This window comes from Saccostrea cucullata, unplaced genomic scaffold (genome assembly GCF_032062105.1).
Source record: "Saccostrea cucullata isolate Sc308-1 unplaced genomic scaffold, CSIRO_AGI_Scuc_v1 ctg1726, whole genome shotgun sequence".
Classification (NCBI taxonomy): domain Eukaryota; kingdom Metazoa; phylum Mollusca; class Bivalvia; order Ostreida; family Ostreidae; genus Saccostrea; species Saccostrea cuccullata.
The window spans coordinates 48,459-72,115 of record NW_026919262.1 but is presented as its reverse complement, the minus strand read 5'-3'; the positions used below and the strand labels follow the sequence as shown (position 1 = coordinate 72,115).

The window sequence follows — 23,657 nt, the reverse complement described above, 5'->3', positions numbered from 1 at the left end:
TGACTGATTGTACATGTATATTGTTTAACGTCCCTCTCGAGAATTTTTCACTCATCTGGAGACTCCACCACTTTCCGATGGAGAGCTACAAAGTTTGTCCCATACTTGGCACTTAAAGCCATTGAGCAGGGAGGGGTCTTTTTCTTGCCATCACCTAATGAGACACGGCACCTCGGTTAATACTGTGTGATCCAAAGAACATGTCTCTACATCCTACGGTGGGATTGGAACCAGCGACGTAAGGATTACTTCTCACTTCGCAACTCTAGAATTAACCAAATCTAAAGTCATAAGGAAAAATAAGCATATTTGAATTAAGCCAAACTTCAAATACATGTACAAGGTCACATGCTAAACATAAACAAGATGTGTTTGTGAAACACTATGCGCCCGGCGTCAACAAAGTTCGAAAAAGCTATTTTTAGTATATAGGTCACAGTCAAGGTCACAAGGTCATTGACCTTGGTGTTGTTTGTAAGAACTTAATTAGTGGAGTATGCATACTAAATATGAAGTCCTTATCTCCTATGGTTCAAAAGTTATGACAAAGAGTTGGAAAAGCTTTTTTTAGCATATAGGTCACAGTCAAGGTCACATGGTCATTGACCTTGGTGTTGTTTGAAAGAACTGTATTAGTGGAGGATGCATACTAAATATGAAGTCCGTAACTCCTATGGTTCAAAATCTATGGCAAAAAGTGGAAAAAGCTATTTTTAGCATATTGACCTTGGTGTTGTTTGAAAGAACTGTATTAGTGGAGGATGCATACTAAATATGAAGTCCGTAACTCCTATGGTTCAAAATCTATGGTAAAAAGTGGAAAAAGCTATTTTTAGCATATAAGTCAGAGTCAAGGTCACAAGGTCACTGACCTTGATGTCATTTAAAGGAACGTTATTAGTTGAGTATGCATACTAAATATGAAGTCCCTATCTCCTATGGTTCAAAAGTTATGACAAGCAATTGAAAAATTATTTTTAGCATAAAGGTCACAGTCAAGGTCAGAAGGTCATTGACCTTGATGTCATTTGAAAGAACTTTATAAGTGGAGTATGCATACCAAATATGAAGTCTCTATCTCTTATGGTTCAAAGGTTTTGGCGAAGGTTAAAGTTGACAACAGACAGACAAACAGACAGGACAAAAACATTATACGCCCCGGATCTATCGATCCGGGCGCATAAAAATCATATACATGCATACATTAGAAAGGTCTTGTCATAAGCAATACACAGATTTGATATGCCCTATCTCTTCTCATTCATAAATAATGAGCATAGTTAAAGTTTTTTTTAAGTAGGTCAAACTTCAAGATCAAAGTTACAGGTCAAAAGTGAAATTTCATGTATTAAAAAAGGTCCTTTAGATAATGCATATGTTTAATATGAAAGCCCCGTGTCTTAAAGTTTTAATTAAAAAATTATGGCCAATTTAATTTTTTCTAAAGTAGGTCAGACTTCAAGGTCAAGGTTACAAGGTCAAACATCATTGTGTATTTAACAAGAGGCCCAGGGGCCACATCGCTCACCTGAGCAATTTGCTAGGAAAAAGCACATATCAGAACTGAAAGTTTACTGAGTTGGGGGGGGGGCGTGGGGGGGGGGGGGGGGGCTTGACTTTTAACCTCCAAAGGGGTCAAACTAGAATCTACACTACTTGAGAATGATTCCATATAAATATCACTAAGCATGGATTTGAAGTACTTGAAAAGAGGATTTTAAAAATTCCTATACGCTATACATACCTATGTTAAACTTTGATCGGAAGTTTTGGCCCCACCCTACCCCCGGGGGTCATGATTTGAACAAACTTGAATCTACACTACCTGAGGTTAATTACACATGAAATTAATCTTTCCTGTCTCAATGGTTCTTGAGAAGATTTTTAAAGATTTTTCCTATGTATTCCTGTGTAAAATTTTATCGGCCATTTTGGCCCCATCATAGCCCCGGGGGTCATGATTTGAACAAACTTGAATCTACACTACCTGAGGATGATTCCACATGAGTTTCATCTTTCCTAGCACAATGGTTCTTGAGAAGATTTTTCCTTTATTTTCAAATCTAATACTTTGGCCATTTTGGTACCAGCCTAGCCCCAGGGGTCATGATTTATACAAACTTGAATCTACATTACCTGAGGATGATTCCACATGAGTTTCATCTTTCCTGGCCCAGTGGTTCTTGAGTAGAAGATTTTAAAAGATTTTTCCTATATATTCCTATGTAAAACTTTGACCGGCCATTTTGGCCCCACCCTATCCCCGGGGATCATGAATTGAACAAACTTGAATCTACACTACCTGAGGATAAATCCACATGAGTTTCATCTTTCCTGGCCCAGTGGTTCTTGAGAAGAACATTTTTTAAGATTTTTCCTATGTATTCCTATGTTAAACTTTGATCGGCCATTTTGGCCCCACCCTAGCCCCGGGAGTCATGATTTGAACAAACTTGAATTTACACTACCTGAGAATGATTCCACATGAGTTTCATCTTTCCTGGCCCAGTGGTTCTTGAGAAGAAGATTTTTTTTAAAAATGCCACTTATTTTTCTCTAATTCATAATTATCTCCCCTTGGAAAAAGGCGTGGCCCTTCATTTAAACAAACTTGAATCTACACTACCTTAGGATGATTCCACATGAGTTTCATCTTTCCTGGCCCAGTGGTTCTTGAGAAGAAGATTTTTGAAGATTTTTCACATATATTCCTATGTAAAACTTTGATCGGCCATTTTGGCCCCACCCTAGCTCCGGGGGTCATGATATGAAGAAATCTGAATCTACACTACCTGAAGATGATTCCACATGAGTTTCATCTTTCCTGGCCCAGTGGTTCTTGAGAAGATTTTTTTTAAAAATGCCACTTATTTTTCTCTAATTCATAATTATCTCCCCTTGGAAAAAGGCGTGGCCCTTCATTTGAACAAACTTGAATCTACACTACCTTAGGATGATTCCACATGAGTTTCATCTTTCCTGGCGCAGTGGTTCTTGAGAAGAAGATTTATGAAGATTTTTCCCATATATTCCTATGTTAAACTTTGATCGGCCATTTTGGCCCCACCCTAGCTCCGGGGGTCATGATATGAACAAACCTGAATCTACACTACCTGAGGATGATTCCACATGAGTTTCATCTTTCCTGGCCCAGTGGTTCTTGAGAAGATTTTTTTTTAAAAATGCCACTTATTTTTCTCTAATTCATAATTATCTCCCCTTGGAAAAAGGCGTGGCCCTTCATTTCAACAAACTTGAATCTACACTACCTGAGGATGATTCCACATGAGTTTAATTTCATCTTTCCTGGCCCAGTGGTTCTTGAGAAGAAGATTTTTGAAGATTTTTCCTATATATTCCTATGTAAAACTTTGATCGGCCGTTTTGGCCCCACCCTAGCCCCGGGGGTCATGATTTGAACAAACTTGAATCTACACTACCTGATGATGATTCCACATGAGTTTCATCTTTCCTGGCCCAGTGGTTCTTGAGTAGAAGATTTTTCCTATATAATCCTATGTAAAACTTTGACCGGCCATTTTGGCCCCACCCTATCCCCGGGGGTCATGAATTGAACAAACTTGAATCTACACTACCTGAGGATATATCCACATGAGTTTCATCTTTCCTGGCCCAGTGGTTCTTGAGAAGAAGATTTTTTAAGATTTTTCCTAATTATTCCTATGTTAAAATTTGATCGGCCATTTTGGCCCCACCCTAGCCCCGGGGGTCATGATTTGATCAAATTTGAATCTACACTACCTGAGGATGATTCCACATGAGTTTCATCTTTCTTGGCCCAGTGGTTCTTGAGAAGATTTTTTTTAAAAATGCCACTTTTTTTTCTCTAATTCATAATTATCTCCCCTTGGAAAAGGGCGTGGCCCTTCATTTGAACAAACTTGAATCTACACTACCTGAGGATGATTCCACATGAGTTTCATCTTTCCTGGCCCAGTGGTTCTTGAGAAGAAGATTTTAAAAGATTTTTCCTAATTATTCCTATGTTATACTTTGATCGGCCATTTTGGCCCCACCCTAGCCCCGGGGGTCATGATTTGAACAAACTTGAATTTACATTACCTGAGGATGATTCCACATGAGTTTCATCTTTCCTGGCCCAGTAGTTCTTGAGAAGAAGATTTTTAAAGATTTTTCCCATATATTCCTATGTAAAATTTTGATCGGCCATTTTGGCCCCACCCTAGCCCCGGGGGTCATGATTTGAACAAACCTGAATCTACACTACCTGAGGATGATTCCACATGAGTTTCATCTTTCCTGGCCCAGTGGTTCTTGAGAAGAAGATTTTTTTAAAAAATGCCACTTATTTTTCTCTAATTCATAATTATCTCCCCTTGGAAAAAGGCGTGGCCCTTCATTTAAACAAACTTGAATCTACACTACCTGAGGATGATTCCACATGAGTTTAATTTCATCTTTCCTGGCCCAGTAGTTCTTGAGAAGAACATTTTTAAAGATTTTTCCCATATATTCCTATGTAAAATTTTGATCGGCCATTTTGGCCCCACCCTAGCCCCGGGGGTCATGATTTGAACAAACCTGAATCTACACTACCTGAGGATGATTCCACATGAGTTTCATCTTTCCTGGCCCAGTGGTTCTTGAGAAGAAGATTTTTTTAAAAAATGCCACTTATTTTTCTCTAATTCATAATTATCTCCCCTTGGAAAAAGGCGTGGCCCTTCATTTAAAAAAACTTGAATCTACACTACCTGAGGATGATTCCACATGAGTTTAATTTCATCTTTCCTGGCCCAGTGGTTCTTGAGAAGAAGATTTTTGAAGATTTTTCCTATATATTCCTATGTAAAACTTTGATCGGCCGTTTTGGCCCCACCCTAGCCCCGGGGGTCATGATTTGAACAAACTTGAATCTACACTACCTGATGATGATTCCACATGAGTTTCATCTTTTCTGGCCCAGTGGTTCTTGAGTAGAAGATTTTAAAAGATTTTTCCTATATATTCCTATGTAAAACTTTGACCGGCCATTTTGGCCCCACCCTATCCCCGGGGGTCATGAATTGAACAAACTTGAATCTACACTACCTGAGGATATATCCACATGAGTTTCATCTTTCCTGGCCCAGTGGTTCTTGAGAAGAAGATTTTTTAAGATTTTTCCTAATTATTCCTATGTTAAACTTTGATCGGCCATTTTGGCCCCACCCTAGCCCCGGGGGTCATGATTTGAACAAATTTGAATCTACACTACCTGAGGATGATTCCACATGAGTTTCATCTTTCTTGGCGCAGTGGTTCTTGAGAAGATTTTTTTTAAAAATGCCACTTTTTTTCTCTAATTCATAATTATCTCCCCTTGGAAAAGGGCGTGGCCCTTCATTTGAACAAACTTGAATCTACACTACCTGAGGATGAATCCACATGAGTTTCATCTTTCCTGGCCCAGTGGTTCTTGAGAAGAAGATTTTTGAAGATTTTTCCTAATTATTCCTATGTTAAACTTTGATCGGCCATTTTGGCCCCACCCTAGCCCCGGGGGTCATGATTTGAACAAACTTGAATTTACATTACTTGAGGATGATTCCACATGAGTTTCATCTTTCCTGGCCCAGTAGTTCTTGAGAAGAAGATTTTTAAAGATTTTTCCCATATATTCCTATGTAATATTTTGATCGGCCATTTTGGCCCCACCCTAGCCCCGGGAGTCATGATTTGAACAAACCTGAATCTACACTACCTGAGGATGATTCCACATGAGTTTCATCTTTCCTGGCCCAGTGGTTCTTGAGAAGAAGATTTTTTTTAAAAATGCCACTTATTTATCTCTAATTCATAATTATCTCCCCTTGAAAAGGGCGTGGCCCTTTATTTCAACAAACTTGAATCTACACTACCTGAGGATATATCCACATGAGTTTCATCTTTCCTGGCCCAGTGGTTTTTGAGAAGAAGATTGTGAAGTTTTTTCCTAATTATTCCTATGTTAAACTTTGATCGGCCATTTTGGCCCCACCCTAGCCCCGGGGGTCATGATTTGAACAAACTTGAATCTACACTACCTGAGGATGATTCCACATGAGTTTCATCTTTCCTGGCCCAGTAGTTCTTGAGAAGAAGATTTTTAAAGATTTTTCTTATATATTCCTATGTTAAACTTTGATCGGCCATTTTGGCCCCACCCTAGCCCCGGGGGTCATGATTTGAACAAACTTGAATTTACATTACTTGAGGATGATTCCACATGAGTTTCATCTTTCCTGGCCCAGTAGTTCTTGAGAAGAAGATTTTTAAAGATTTTTCCCATATATTCCTATGTAATATTTTGATCGGCCATTTTGGCCCCACCCTAGCCCCGGGAGTCATGATTTGAACAAACCTGAATCTACACTACCTGAGGATGATTCCACATGAGTTTCATCTTTCCTGGCCCAGTGGTTCTTGAGAAGAAGATTTTTTTAAAAATGCCACTTATTTATCTCTAATTCATAATTATCTCCCCTTGAAAAGGGCGTGGCCCTTTATTTCAACAAACTTGAATCTACACTACCTGAGGATATATCCACATGAGTTTCATCTTTCCTGGCCCAGTGGTTTTTGAGAAGAAGATTGTGAAGTTTTTTCCTAATTATTCCTATGTTAAACTTTGATCGGCCATTTTGGCCCCACCCTAGCCCCGGGGGTCATGATTTGAACAAACTTGAATTTACACTACCTGAGGATGATTCCACATGAGTTTCATCTTTCCTGGCCCAGTAGTTCTTGAGAAGAAGATTTTTAAAGATTTTTCCCATATATTCCTATGTAAAACTTTGATCGGCCATTTTGGCCCCACCCTAGCCCCGGGGGTCATGATTTGAACAAACCTGAATCTACACTACCTGAGGATGAATCCACATGAGTTTCATCTTTCCTGGCCCAGTGGTTCTTGAGAAGAAGATTTTTTTTAAAAATGCCACTTATTTATCTCTAATTCATAATTATCTCCCCTTAAAAAGGGCGTGGCCCTTCATTTCAACAAACTTGAATCCTCACTACCTGAGGATGATTCCACATGTTTCATCTTTCCTGGCCCAGTGGTTCTTGAGAAGAAGATTTTTCCTATATATTCCTATGTAAAACTTTGATCGGCCGTTTTGGCCCCACCCTAGCCCCGGGGGTCATGATTTGAACAAACTTGAATCTACACTACCTGAGGATGAATCCACATGAGTTTCATCTTTCCTGGCCCAGTGGTTCTTGAGAAGAAGATTTTTTTTAAAAATGCCACTTATTTTTCTCTAATTCATAATTATCTCCCCTTGGAAAGGGCGTGGCCCTTCATTTGAACAAACTTGAATTCCCTTCATCAAAGGATACTTTGTGGCAAGTTTGGATGAAATTGGCCCAGTGGTTCTTGAGAAGAACAAAAGTTTATGACAACGACAACAACCACGACAGACAACAGACAAATTTTGATCAGAAAAGCTCACTTGAGCCTTTGGCTCAGGTGAGCTAAAAAGGTCTTGCCACAGTTAATACATATCTTTAATATAAAAGCCTTAAATTATCTCTTCTCATTCAAAAGTATTGGAAATTCAATGTAATGTTAATTTTTTTTAAAGTAGACCAAACTTCAAGGTCATGGCCATATGGGGGTGTATTTTGAAAGTTTTTGTCACAGGTAATGTACATGTGTAATATGGAAGCCTTACATCTCCTCTTATTCGAAAGATCTGACAAGGTTAAAGTTTTTATGACGGTCTTTTTAAGATTAACTTCCTGTTTGTATCATATTAAAGCCCATAGACAGATTTTTTTTTACGTCGTGTAAACAATAAGCATGAGCTTTATCTTTAATTATAATTACTTAGGTTAGGTGAGCTTAAAAATATTCCTTTTCTGGTCACATATTGGCATATGAATCCTTATACTGCGATGCCTTAAAAGCAACAGAGGCAAGAAAAAAACACAATAAGGCTTGTAGGGTAAAGATGCACCATTTCAAACTACGATTAAATTATAATATAATCATGTTGCGTTTACCGGTAGTCGTATTTAATTTCAATCCCACCGTAAATCCAAACTAGATAATCATTTCCACAATGAAACTCAGATTGATTTACTCTTTGATTGATTTACTGTTTCTTCAAACAATTTACAAAATCACATCTATAAAATATAAAGAAGTTATAAATCATAAAACAATCTGTAAATCAACTTTTATTCGCTTGAGGAAAAATTGTTTTTGCAAGAGCATCGCTATCGTAAATATTTATCGCCGCAAAATGGTCTCTATGTCTATTAACAGTAGATCAAAAAAGACTTGATCGTGAAAATAAATCGTCTCCAACTACCAGTAGTTTTCCATCGCTAAATTGCGAATAAAAGCTGGTTTACAGTCATGGACCGAACATAGTCATCCTCTAATATGTGGTTTCATTCATTATCGTTGGCATCAATTTTCGTTCGAAAAAAGCGTTGTCGAGGAAACATAATTTCGTGGACAAAGAATATTTAAATTAGTGGATCTGCTTAACAACGAAATCCTCGAAAAATGTTGCTCAACGAATATTCATGAAACCACAGTAGTTTTGTACAATACATTAATATTTGTATATTTATTTGCTTTATTTAGCCTTAGAAGAGTAAAACGAATATACATGTATAATATTCTAGAATCTTTTATGTACATTGCATAACAAACTCAGTCCATCAAGTTGACATTTTTAGGAGCAGCATTCAACAAATTTGGTACATGGTTGGGTGCTTAATTCTTGTTAGATGTCCACGAGCTATTTACTCTATGCAAGAAATTTTTCGCCGGTTCACCTTCGCCTTTTTTGCCCTTAGCTCATTTGGACGAATTTAATACAATGCAGATGATCATGAGGATCAGATTTCAAAGATAAGGATTAATTGCTTTATTGAGGGACTATTTCTTGAGGCGGAAGGATATTTAGCAGATAATTCTGCAAATCTGCACATTTATTAAATTTAATATCTTGCCTCACATACTTTTCCTTGGAGAATATTTTCCATTATGATATTGCTTACTGTAAAAGTATTATATTTTGCGTGTACGATATTTGGCGGAAATTGATTTTTGAACAAGTTAGCGGAGATTTGATTTAGCGCATTCTTTAATGTACTTATTTGTGAGTAAATGTGCAAGACACTTAGCGTTGTACTTGAATTAGCGGAAGCTTCTATCCGCCAAAGGCGCTAAAAAGAATACACCGCCAAATATAATACGTTTACAGTATATGATTAATATAGGTCTTAATTTATACTTTATGAATAAGGCTTTCACCTTCCTTAAACAAACTTTGCAAAAAAATGAAGATATGTCAAATAAGTCTTGATTAAATTTATTCCATTTTTCGTCTGAAAATCACAATATTTTGACCAATATTTAAAAATCAATGCATTTTCACTATATGATCAATAGAGCCCCGCCCTGACACCAGAACCCCTGACCCTGAGGCCATAAGATTCACAATATTGGAAGAGGCACTCTCTCTTATCAAAACTATGTGCTTAGTTAGTTTATTTAATACCAAGGAGCAGAGAAGAAGATTTTCAAAGAATTAATTCATTTTCACTGTATGATCAATACAGCCCTGCCCTGACACCAGAACCCCTGGGGCCAAAAAATTCACAATTTTAGAAGAAGCACTCTTGCATGCTCAACATAAATATGTACTTAGTAAATTTATTTAATTAACCCTAAAGCAGAAAAGAAGATTTTCAAAGAATTAATGTATTTTCACCTCTGTAGATCACTAAATTTTAGCGATACCTTATTTTCGCGAGATTGTCATTGACTTTTAGTAAGCGAGACATAATTTTCACGAATAGTTGTTATTCCTCTATATAATCGTAAGGAATACTTTTATATGTGAGAATGACATTTTGCAAGCTCAATGTCTCGCGTAATTATGCAAAAATAAAGTTCTCGCGAATATAAAGTGATTTAAAGTATATGATCAATAGAGCCCCACCCTGACACCAGAACCCCTGACTCTGGGGCCAAAAATTCACAATTTTGGAAGAGGCACTCTGGCTCAACATAACTATGTATTTAGTTAGTTTATTTAATACCCAGAAGCAGAGAAGAAAACTTTCAAATAATTAATGCATTTTCACTATATGATCTATATAGCCCCAACCTAGCACTAGAACCCCTGACCCTGGGTCCATGAATTTCACAATTTTGGTAGAGGACTCAATGCTCATTACATTCATGCCAACAGTTTGCCTGCTTGATGTCCAGGAGTAAAGAAGAAGATTTTTAAAGATTGCAATAATTTTAGTGGTTTTGGTCCCACCCCTCAGGCCCCAGGGGGGCGGGGACCATAAATTTCACAATTTTTGTTCCCCTTTCCCCATAGATGCTGAATACGAAGTTTAATTGAAATTGGTTCAGTCAGTTTCAGAGAAGAATCTGAAAATGTTCAAATGTTAAAACACGACGCACGTCGCACGATGACGGACGAAAACGGATGGCAATAGGTCAAAAATTAGGTCAAGGTGACCTAAATGTACTTTTAAGTTGACGTTGTTTGAAAACCCAACATGTATCAACTGAACACGTTTGATAATCATAGGCCTTCAAGTGTCTAATGTATGCCTCCAAATCAATTTTAAAATGAATGCTTACAAAATTTAACAAAAGACCCATGGGCCACATTACTCATCTGAGTAACTCAGACGTTCGACTTTACCAGATTTGTACTACAAAGGTTTTACTGAAGAAAGGCATTGTAATCTTTAAGAAAATTTAAGAAAGCAATTTACTTTGTCATACATACAAAAATTAAGAACCTATGGAAAATATGTTAAATTTACCATGTAGGATAAAACGAAAATATTTTAGGGAACCAGTGATAAAAAGAAAATTTTGTGATAAAAATGATCTAAGGATAACTAAATTTTATCCAAATTCTCATAAAAAAACTACTTGATAACATGCAACATTTATAGTATGAAATTTTTTTCAAACAACCATTAACAGCATTACACAAATCTCTACAAATAATAAAGCTAATTAAATAAAAGTATTGCAAGTTTTGATTCAGTGTTATCTAGGGATGATTTCATATGTTGATTGCAAATTTAATCACCACAGAAAACTGATCACTCTGAAAAACAAGAGGCTCACAGACCTCATTGCTCACCTGAGTAATTTTGGCCCTGCTGTTTCACCAGATTTTTCCCCTTCAATGTTATACTTATTGTGGCCCAACTCTACTCTCAGAAATCATAATTTGAACAATCGAGATTCTAGTATACTACCTTAGAAAAATTCCATACAAATTTCAGTCTTTCTGGCCAAGTAGTTTTTAGGAGAAAAATTGTCTCACTATAATTCAGTGTCTAACTTTGGTTTGTTATTGTGTCTTATCTCTACCCCAAGGTCATGACTTGAACAATTTAGAATCTACACTACCTCAGGAAGCTTTCACATGAGTTTCAATTTATGGTTCTTGAGAAGATTGATTAATTGTAAGTTGTTTAATGTCTCTCTCAAGAATTTTTCACTCATATGGAGATGCTTCTTGAGAAGAAGACCCCATCCTACTTTCATCTTTTCTTTACTTTCTTCCCTTGAAAGGACCGCCTTTCATTTTCACAATTTAAACTCCCTTTACCTAAGAATGTTTCATACCAAGTTTGGTCCAGTGGTTCATGAGGAGTTGAAAATGTGAAAAAGTTTTCAGGAGGACTGACAAGCAGACAACGGTCATCAGAAAAGCTTTCAGCTCAAGCCAGCTAAAAGAAGTGCAAGGTGGTTTTTCTAGTGTTGTCCATTTCCAATAATGTTTGTAAAAGTGTAACACGTCTGTTCTATGCTTTGCAATACTAGATTGCCTAGAATTCTTCAGGGCATTATTTTCTTCCTTCCATTGGTACAGATCTGTAGGTGACATCATTTGGTTGGTCGTTCTGTCTTGGCCTCAAGAAGGACGGCAGAAAATTCTATTAAATCAGAGAACCAAATACAATAAGAGAACAATAAAATATGTTTAAATAGTTTAAGTTGTAACACATCATTTGATTGGATTAAACAAATATATCTAAATTGTATAATATGGGTTGCCTACTTCACATTGACAAGTACCTCAAAAACGTATCAATCAGCTTGACTTTACATTTAAAACATGAACAATTTGAAGAACTTTAAAAGAGAAATTCTCTTGTTTACTCTACCTAATGATTAAAAATTAAATTATTATGGAAGAATTAAATAGCAACCAATTTCAAAATGCTATAACTTTGGTTGGACCAATTTATGCTTTTTTAAAGCAGTTTATAAAGTATAAACTGCCCAAACCCAGGTTACACAGTATACTGTACATAAAACTTCAGTTGCTATTTAATTCATTCCTTAAATATGTATATTTAAACATGTATGTTTTATAGATATATAGATAATATATTATGTATGTTTTTTCAAAGCTTTTTCAAACATTGTCATTATTTCAGAGTCTATCTTGTCTCAGCTGATTTAAATGCTCTAAAACAAATTAACCCTCTCTTCAGCTCTATAACCAGGATTAGGGTAAACAATAATAATAAATCATACAATGATTTAAATTATTCAGTCATTTGTACTTAGAGGAAGGGATACTGTTATGTGTGTACTTAGATTGTGTATTTTATTTAGCACCTTTAGCTGAAAGCAGCTTCTTTTCAAATGTCATCTGTACAAGGTATATCAATAAAAAATTTTTTTTTCAAAATATGCAAAATATATCAAAACTACAAGACTATGCTTATTTGTTAAAGAAAAATTACAGTAAAACTCGGTTATAGCGAAGTCCTAGGGACCTGTGAATTTAATTGATTTCGCTATATCTGTAATTCGTTATATCCGTAAAACGATTTCGTAAAACCATATAAAGCAAATTCGTATTATGCATGTTTTCCTTCAAGTATTACTACCAAATATGTTAGTGAAGCAAATATTACAAAACATACCTTCGATAACTAAGGTTTTATTGTGAATTGGATTATATAAAAAATTCCATGAACAAAAATAAGTCTGTTCAATTTATCAAATTTTGAGATCTTTGAAAGTTTGTTATAAGCGATGTAAATTTCATTATATTTAACTTTAACGGGACTCAAAATCAGTTCGCTATATCCGTAAATTCGTTATATCAGAGTTCGTCAGAAAAAAATGATGTACTTAATAAACTTCTGTTTTTCATATTTGGGATGGAAGAACTATTTATAAGCTTCAACTGAATCAATATTACATAATTGGCATCCTGTACAATTATGATCTCTTATATAAAACTGTATATTTGAATTATATTTAAAAGTCATTCTTCTGCTTTCTTTTGGTCTTATTCATCATAAAAGTTTAAATAACATACAAATTTATCATAACCCTTTTTAAAAGCAAAATTAATTTTTCATACATGCAGCTTATATTGCTTAAATACTGCTTTCCCTAAATATAGAAAGATTACAGTGACTGTCATACCGGTAATATTTTAATAAATGATTTGTTAAATGTTATTGCTGAGATTCCAGTATCAAAATGATACTGATTTTAACCTTCAAGAACTCTGTAATTGACACATCTATAGACAGAGACATAATATCCTGATTGTAAAATGAAATTGATTTGAACCAAGGTGCTGAATCATTATCTGCTCACACTGATATGTAGACTATTACTTTATTTATAAATTATATAATATTTGCTCTACATGTATATTTGCATATTTATAATATTGATACATGTAACTGAAAAATGCTTATTGTTAGTTTGATTAAGTAATCAATGGAATGGAGTCCCCATACTTTTTAATGCCTACCATGAAGAAGGACTTTTAGTATTTAGAAGGTTTCATTCAAAAAATATGTGACATTCACTTCTATTGCCTGGCACTTGGTAAAAGAATTAAATTAAGTCAAAGCAAGAACCAACAAAAAACTAGAAATATGTCCATAGGACATGAATGCCCCGCCAAGGATATATTCATTATCAAAGAAACATGAAAATTTGTATGTGTATAAAATTTGATCAGTATATCTTGAATAGTGATACAGCTGAATTGCTTGTTTGGAAAATATACGTCAGATTCAGCATCCAAAGCAAGTCTGGTAGTGTCCATCCCTAGATGCATAATCCATGCAAGTTTGGTTCAGGTAGGGCTTATAGTTACTTAGGAATGAAAATGTAGGTCAGATTCAGCATCCAAAGCAAGTCTGGTTGTGTCAATCCCTAGATGCATCATCCATGCAAGTTTGGTTCAGGTAGGGCTTATAGTTACTAGAGAATAAAAATATAGGTCAGATCCAGCACCCAAAGCAAGTCTGGTAGTGTCCATCCCTAGATGCATCATCCCTCCAAGTTTGTTTCAGGTAGGGCTTATAGTTATTTGAGAATGAAAATATAGGTCAGATCCAGCATCCGAAGCAAGTCTGGTAGTGTCCATCCCTAGATGCATCATCCATGCAAGTTTGGTTCAAGTAGGGCTTATAGTTACTTGGGAATGAAAATGTAGGTCAGATCCAGCACCCAAAGCAAGTCTGGTAGTGTCCATTTCTAAATGCATCATCCATGCAAGTTGGTCCAAGTAGGGCTTATAGTTCTTTAAGAATGGACCTGCTCCAAAAACTTGAATCTCGTCATTCATCTGGAAAATGTAGGTCAGATCCAGCATCTGAAGCAAGTCTGGTAGTGTTCATCCCGAGATGCATCATCCGTGCAAGTTTGTATCAACATGTGAAGTTTGATAACACCATCCTGAATGGTATTTTGAAAATTGAGCTAAACACTAATTTAAGAAAAGTGAGGTCAAGGTCAGAGGAAAGGTCAAAGTCAAAAAATGTTGATGCAGTTGCATAGCGCTCATCAATATCTATCAGCATATGAAGTTTGATGAAAACATCTTGGATAGTTTCTTTGAAACTTAGCTTTGAACAGAGCTAAACACAAAGTGTGACGGAAGGACAGAGGGACGGAAGGACGGAAGAAGGAATGACAAACACTATATGCCATGGCCATATTCATGGCGGGGCATAAAAATTGGAAGGTCTTAGTCAAAATGTATGGCACTTCACACTAAAGATAATGAAAGATTACTTTTTAATTAGACAGGGCACTACATTGTATCAACAATTTGACATAATAAGGTAACAAAAGAAGTTTGTAAAACACTTTTGGCCCATCCTCCAAATAATTGGAGTTTTCTACATCAAAGGGACATAACTCTTCCCGAAATGGTCCGCCTACCCAAAGAAGAACTTGGCCTAGAGATTCTCATGATTTATCTCTATACCAAATTTCATTTCAATATGTGCATCCTCTGCAAAGAAAATGAATGGAAACAGTAACTGATGATGGAATGACAGACAACAGCAAAGCAATATGCCCTCCCTTCTTCAAAAGGGGGCATAATAAATCACAATACGGGTATGCATTACGTAAACTCACAATATACTGTTGTCCTCTCCTGGTATTCCGTATACAGAGAACAGTGCCGACTAGTAGTACAATCACTACTAACACCACAGCACACACTACAAAAATCATTCCTATATCAGGCGTCCTTGAAAAAAAAGAAGAAGCATGTTTTTGTACAAAAAATGCTTATCAATACATACATGTATTACTTCACAAGACAAGGGGACTTAAAGGTCATCTAACTGCTGTAAAGGACATTTTGTTTTTAAAAAAGAAATTTATTTGTAGGTAAATCAGTGAAAATTTTCTGACTGTCACTAATATCAATTTCAAGAGGTTATTAAAAAGTTTGTGGACTAGCGCTATAAAATCTAAACTGTTTAAGGTAAAATAATGAATTGAAATAAGCATAATCAACAGTCAAATAACAGCACAACCCAAAATTACTGCTATATTCTTCCTGAATTAAACTAAGATTATTTCCATTGCCTTTCGTTTTCTCTGTGATAAATTTCTGAACATTAGTAGAGTTGATTTCTTAATCATTCTATCCAAATGTAAAAGTTGTCAAGCAATAGATCTGGAGGTACATGTAAGTAGTCATAATATCTGATTTTTCATGTAATCTAAAGTCTTGTGCATCTGTCTTTGTGTTTGACTTAGTCCTTCAACCAAGTTATCCCATGTTTCTAACTATCATTGATGCCCTGGCATTCTCTACTAACTAAACAGTGATACCTTAAAAACTTTTTTGATATTAACATTTGTCATCTGAAAATTTCCTTAAATCACTCAAGTGATGTGACAAAATTGCTTCCTAAAAGTTGTAATTTTTACCTCATTCTGTAAGTTCTATGAAGATTTATCCTAAATTTTATTTGGATTACCCAATCACCTATAGGGTTAAAATGATGTACATGAAAAAAGAGAATAACAGATGAGGGTGTCATTTTCAAACATTCTATAAAGTTTCAGCCCCTGGATAAACTGACATAAACTCAAATTCTGTTGTGTTTGAAATTAAAGTGCAGATGAACAAAGTTGGTATATAAGCCTTTTATAGCCTATTTATTCAGATGTCGTTAATAGCATTCAATTCCACTGATTTGAAATAATAATTTAATACCAAGCATCCTTTGTTTATTTTACCTTTGAAATCTATTTGAATGTTTTTGAGAATTACGCAATCCCCAGAAATAGCTATTTTCGGTATATTAAAAATCAATATATATGTACGCTCTTTTGTAAAAAAAAATCAGGTTTTTGCATTCATGAAAAAAATATTAATAAGACGGTGTTAAACAATATATTAATATTAGTCACATTAGCTGACACAAATGTCTTTATAAACATATCTTGTAAACCCCAGAAAGTAGCCTCCTATGCGTTGGAAAAAATGAATAGTTCCAGTCAAATACCTTTATATATTTATTTACAAAGTATATAAAATTTACAAGGCACAGGTACCAAAGTTGTCAAAATAGCCTGAGAGGAAATATACAATTAACACTAGTTGTTTTCAAATTGAGGCAGAGGGAGCTGACATTGATAAAAAATTACATTGTCATAACAAAACAGCAACAATGCAGCGTGATCTTCAATCAAAAATGTTAGATATGCTTGCATTCTCGTCACACTTACATCTTACAATATCCCACAGATGGTCACGTCAGAGGTCAACCTATCAAATTGTCACTTTATATTTGTTGAAGCCAATAAGTCTAGAGTTGTTCTGAATTTGGCCTCTGATGTGACTGTCTATGGGATGTTGTTAGATCGATGTTAGTGTAGCAAGTATGCAAGTGGATCTAACATCTAATTTAAATTAGATTGTTTTCTTAAAAATGTTTCTTTTCTTTAATGATACTATGGTTAATTAATACATGTAATGTATCAAGCTGAAATTTTTAACACTTCGTAAACTTTTGTTGTTTTATTTGCCATAAATTTTGTTATCATTGAATACATAGATTGTACCGATTTTATCGAATCTGTCCCCAAACTTTTTAACAAACCCTGGTTATGTTGTTCCAATTGAAATGCCAAAATTCAACCTCAAAGCATATAGCAGAATGAAATGCAGACCAAATCTACAGCTCATCAAGGTTAAATAACATACCAAAAATCAGATCAATATTGCAAGGCCATAAGAAACAATAGGCCCATAGGCCACATCGCTCACCTGTGTATCATTGACCATGCTGTTCTTTACCAAATTTCCCCACAGTAATACCTTATATGACCCCACCCTACCCCGCGGGTCATAATTTGGACAATTTTAAATTTAACTTTCTCCAGACTCTATCACATAAGTTTCAGCTTTTATTGCCCAGTACTTCCTAGGAAGCAGATTTTTTAAAAGATAATTCAATGTAAAACTTACCCCTAGGGGTCAATCATGATTTGAACAATTGAGAACGTACACTAACTAAGGATGCTTTTACATGTTTCAGCTATTTTTGCCTAGTAGTTATTGAACAGAAGAATTAAAGATTTTTCCTATTTAGTTTGATGTAAAACTTGAATTCCAAAATGTGGCCCCACCCTATCCCCCCCCCCCTTTGAACGATTTGAACAATTTAAATTTTACACTTGTCACTTTCCCAGAATGCTTTCACATAAGTTTTAGTTTTTCTGTCCCAGTGGTTTTTGAGAACAATTTAAGATTTTTATGACCACATCCTATTTTTGTCTTTTCTTGATTATCTCCCCTTGTGAGGGGACTTGGCCCTTCATTTTAGCTATTAAAACTTCAATTCAGTATGCTTAGTACCAAGTATGGTTAAAATTGGCCCAGTGGTTCTCGAGAAGAAGTCAAAAATGTTATTAAATATACAGAGGGATGGACGGACGCCGGACAAAATGTAATCAGAAAAGCTCACTTTGGTTCAGGTGAACTAAAACTGTAACAGTAGAAAACCAGGTGGGACAGAGAAAGGCTTTTAACTGATTAGAGACCTAATAATTAATTAAAAATTTATAAAATACCCTATTATATTTATATTGAGTAGGTAATCATTTGACGCAAACTGCATAATTTATATAAATATACATGTATATTGCAGGAACATTTATAAGGCTTCCCAGATATAAAACTCAAAATCGCGACCTTGAAATGCAGTGTGAATTGTTTTGAACACATTAAAAAGTTTTGGGAAGCCTTATTAGTGCTGCATATAGATAAAACACACTACTATGACATATGAATGACAAAATAATGCAGTTCTTACCCGTCTGATCTTGTATTAATGTCTTTTGAACAATTTTTAGCAGCATCAGAGTAATCCAATTTTTGACACTGTATCTCTGAAAATTCGGTCAGAATATTATGAATCAATATAATACATGTAACTACAAATGTTTCTACTGATGATGACTCTACACTCAATATGACATAGAAAGTCTTTTGGGTAATTATGTGAAAATAAAGTTCTTGTGAATAAAAAGAACTTATAGTATACACATTTTTCACTAGTACATGTATTAATAATGACAATTTTTAATTTACATCGTTCTCTGGTCATCATATCTAAATATAGCATCATTGCTGATAATAATGTTTAATGCTTTGAAGTATGCAATCCATATATCCCCTTGATTAATAATGCAACTATATTAGATTTCTCCATCGAGTTTGAAAGTTTAATTGGGGGGGGGGGGGATTGATCATATTAAGCGAATATAGTCATTTTTATGTATTTCTTTTTTAAGACATTGTGAAAACAGTTTAGAAATAACAAATTGATAATAATTATTTCATGTAATTTTTCAATTTAAAATGATAATTATGTAATGAGGAAAAAGAAAACAGACATTCTGATCGAGGTGTGTGTTTTCTGACATTGTCGAACGTAAAACTTACTATTATGTACATCCCACAATTCATAGGAAGAGCAATTCGTGCACCTTGAATTTACATCTTGAAAAACAGCCGCTGTGTAGTTAATTCCATTTTTCGTGGAATTTGTAAAATATGGACAGGCTTCTATATAAAAATTCAAAAAGACAATAATTAATGATAAATAACTCATGAATTTGAATTCTATAGAAACATTCAAGGACATGCAGCTGCATAGAGTCAGACTGAAGGTTAGAGAGCAATGGTTGATCAGAAAAGCTCACTTAAACTTATTGTCAATTCCATCCCTATCAAAGTTGACACTGTGTTTGTGAAGTATTTCTCATGTTAATGATTAATTGATTGACTGTATGCTGTTTAGGTCCCATTAGAGAATTTTTCTCTCACATAGAGATGTCACTATAAACTGATAATGGGATTAGAAATTCGACTTTTATGCAGTTTTTGTCCCTTGAATTGATTGAATATTGTTCGTTATCTCCAAATCCTTCTTCCCCCTTTTTCTGAAAGATGCTATTTACTAAAGTTGCTGAAATTTGCTTGAGCAGTTTTAAAGAAACTTATAGGTCACCTGAGTATCATGTAACAACTCTCAAACAATGGAATTTGGTTCCTTTTTACACCACCAGAGGCCATGAAATTAACAATTTTGAAAGAGGCAAGATTGCTTATCATATTTATTCACTAAGCATGTTTACTCTGATCAGAGTAGCTGAGAGAAAATGCATTTCAACTTTATAACCAGTTGTGTGTGTACCCCACCCCACAGGAACCGCTGACCTTTGGGCCACAAATTTCAAAACTGGTGTTAGGGTGGGGCGCTATTGATTATTATTAATGAAAATATATTTATTCTTTGAAAATTTTCTTTTCTGCACAGGGTATGAAATAAACATACTTAGTATATAATTATAATGAGCAAAATTGCCTCAGCCAAATTTGTAAATTTTATGGCCCCTGGGTTGGCGTTTTGTCACTTGGTGTAGGGGGAGAGGCTCTTTGGATTCTACAGTAAAAATATATTAATTCTTTGAAAATCTTTTCCTTTCTTAATTGGTATTATGCCAATGATCTAAGTATATATATATATATATATATATATATATTTATGAGGAAGAAAGGTGCATCTAGCAAAATGGTTAATTGCATGTCCCCTGGGTCAGGGGTATTGAGTGGGGAGGGGATTAAATAGTCTGAAAATAAATTAATGCTTTGAAATATGATCTTTGGTATTAATCAACCATTTATGATCAAATAAGATTTATGATAAAAATTTCCAACACCTCAACCCTTGGGCCATAAAATTCACAATGTAGGAAGAGGCACTCTTGCTCATCATAACTAAAAGTATGTACTTAGTTAGTTTATTTAATACCCAGGAACAGTGAAGAAGATTTTTAAAGAAATAATGCATTTTTACTATATAATCTATTTAGCCCCACCCAAGCACTAGAACCCCTGACCCTGGGGCCATAAATTTCAGAATTTAAGAAGAGGAATCAATGTTAATTACATTCATTCCAACAGTTTGACTGCTTGATGTCCAGGAGTAACGAAGAAGATTTATAAAGATTGCATTAATTTTAGTGGTTTTGGCCCCACCCCTAGGGGGCAGGGACCATGAAATTCACAATCAATAAATGCTGTATACCAAATTTGGTTAAAATCGGGTCAGTGGTTTCAGAGAAGAAGGAGAAAATGTTCAAATGTCAACACAACACATAATGCATGACACACAACAATGGACGAAAATGATTAGCAATAGGTCACCTGACCTAAAAGGCTTTTTAAAGACCAACAAACAGCAAACATTGCATAAGGACAGACAAAACAAGAGGCCCAGGGGCCACATCGCTCAAGTTAGCAACTTTCTAGGTAAAAAGCAAAAATCAGTTCAGTATTGAAAAGTTTTAATTCAAAAATACAAAATTTGGTTCAGGGGAGGAAGGGGGCTTCAAATTTTAACAAACTTAAATCTACACTTTCTAGGGATAATTTTAATTGATATGACACATAATGGCTTTGAAGTTTATAAGATGAAAATTATTATTGATAAATCCCTTATATTCCTTTCTTATTATCCACTCCAATGGCTACTATTTTTCCCAATTGTCACAATTTGTATGAAAGCAAAAGTGAGCAAGCTCACAAACTCCATGCTCCCAAACACTCAAGGTTCTAAAATTCCTTGAAAAAAATAAAGAAATCAGATTGTGTCTTAAATGTCTGCAAAATTTGACAATTTGAAAATTCTGTGCAGTGGTTTATAAGGAGTTGCGCTGACAAACTGTTCATATCTACATTCAAGATTAGGCTAAAAATTTAAGGTGAAAAGTGTAGAAATTCCCTAAAAAATTTATTGTAACATTTATAAATTGTGCCCTAAATGTCTGAGAGGTTTGACAAATTTCTGTGCAGCAGTTTGTGAGGAGTTACGCTGACAAACTGTTCATCTCTATATTCAAGATATGGTCAAATATCTAAGTTGAAAAGCACAAAAATTCCTAAAAAAAAATAAAGGAGTCATAATTCCTGGTTATATGCACATCTACATTTTGTGTCCTACATGTTTGCAAAGTTTGACGAAATTCTGTGCAACATTTTATGAGGAGTTGTGCTGAAAAACTATTTATCTCTATATAAAAGGTATTGCCAAAATTCTAAGTTGAAAAGTGCGGAAATTCCCCCCCAAAATAAAGGAATCATAATTTCCTTGTTATATGCACATCTACTTATTCTGTCCTAAATGACTGCAAATTTTGACGAAATTCTTTGAAGCAGTTTATGAGGAGTTGCGCTAACAAACTGTTCATCTCTATATTCAAGATATGGCCAAAAAGCTAAGTTGAAAAGTGCTGAAATTCCCGGAAAAAAATAAAGGAATCGGAATTCCCTCGTTATACACAAATCTACTCATTGTGTCCCAAATATTTTTTTTCCCATGCAATTCTACTTTGATCAGCCATTATGGCCTCACTCTTAACCCGGGGTCATGATTTAAAAAAACTTAAATCTACTCTACCAGAGGATGCTTCCATATATCTATGACCAACAATGACTGTACCTAAGGAGATTTATTAAGATTTTTCCATCTATTCCTTTTCAAAATTTTGACCTCCCAAGGTGCCCTAATTCTACCCTTGGGGTCATGATTTCCACAAGCATAAATCAATATTAACAGAGGATGCTTCCATTTAATTATGACCAAACATCAGTTTTCTGTTTTTGAGAAAAAGATTTTTTTCATGTATTCCCATGCTAAACTGTAATACCCCAATGTGGCCCGACCCTACCCCCTGGGGGACATGATTTGAACGAACTTGAATCTTCACTACCAGAGGATGTTTACACATCAGTTTCTTCTTTCCTGGCCCAGTGCTTCTTGAGAAGAAGATTCTAAACAATTTTTCCTATGTATTCTTATGTTAAACTTTGATACCTAATTGTGGCCCCACCCTATACCCTTTGGGGTCATGATTTAAACAAATGTGAATTTTCACTACCAGAGGATCTTTACACATCAGTTTCTTCTTTCCTGGCCAAGTGCTTCTTGAGAAGATGTTAAAATATTTTTCCTATGTATTACTATGTTAAACCTTGATATCCCACTGTGGCCCTACCTACCACTGGGGGGCCATGCCTTGAACAAACTTGAATTTACACTATATGAGGATGCTTTCACATGAGTTTCAGCTTTCCTGGCCCAGTGCTTCTTGAGAAGAAGACTTTTAAATATTTTTCCTAAGTATTCCTATGTTAAGCTTTGAAAAATGTACCCCATTGTGGCTCCACAGTACCCCTGAGGGTCATGATTTGAAGAAACTTGAATCTACACGACATGAATACAACCTTGAATCTTCTACACATGAGGATGCTTCCACATGAGTTTAAACTTTCCTGGCCCTGTGGTTCTTGAAAAGATTTTTAAAGATTTTTCCTAAGTATTCCTATGTGGCCCCACCCTACCACCGGGGGTCATGATTTGAACAAACTTGATTCTACACTACCTGAGGATGCTTCCATGTGAGTTTCATCTTTCCTGGCACAGTGCTTCTTGATAAAAATATTTTTAAAGATTTTTCCCTATATACTCCTATGTAAACTTTGACTGGCCATTGTGGCCCCACCCAACCTCCGGTGGTCATGATTTAAACAAACTTGATTGTACACTACCTGAGGATGCTTCCACATGAGTTTCACATTACTGGCCTAATGGTTCTTGATAAGAAGATTTTTTAAATATGCCATTAATTTTTTATCAATTCATAATTATCTTTCCTTGGAAGAGGGTTTAGCCCTTTATTTGAATAAACTTGAATCCCCTTCACCTAAGGATACTTTCTGGCAAGTTTGGTTGAAATTGGCCCAAATCTTGATCAGAAAAGCAAAAGCTGAACACTGTGTGAC

The 23,657-nt window shown here is 35.2% G+C and overlaps 1 protein-coding gene across 1 annotated transcript in view; it reads right to left on the bottom strand.

Annotated features, from left to right (window-relative positions):
- Window positions 1–8,109: 8,109 nt before the first annotated feature.
- The window catches only part of LOC134283397 (uncharacterized), a 41,876-nt gene continuing 26,328 nt past the window's right edge, over window positions 8,110–23,657 (bottom strand). Inside the window, exons 9-13 of the mRNA XM_062765850.1 lie at window positions 19,254–19,376; window positions 18,622–18,697; window positions 15,422–15,536; window positions 9,226–11,946; window positions 8,110–9,016 (exon numbers count right to left, since the gene is read on the bottom strand). Coding sequence (XP_062621834.1) covers window positions 11,857–11,946; window positions 15,422–15,536; window positions 18,622–18,697; window positions 19,254–19,376 — 404 coding nt within the window. The 3' untranslated portion in view covers window positions 8,110–9,016; window positions 9,226–11,856. The remainder of the gene's footprint in view (window positions 9,017–9,225; window positions 11,947–15,421; window positions 15,537–18,621; window positions 18,698–19,253; window positions 19,377–23,657) is intronic.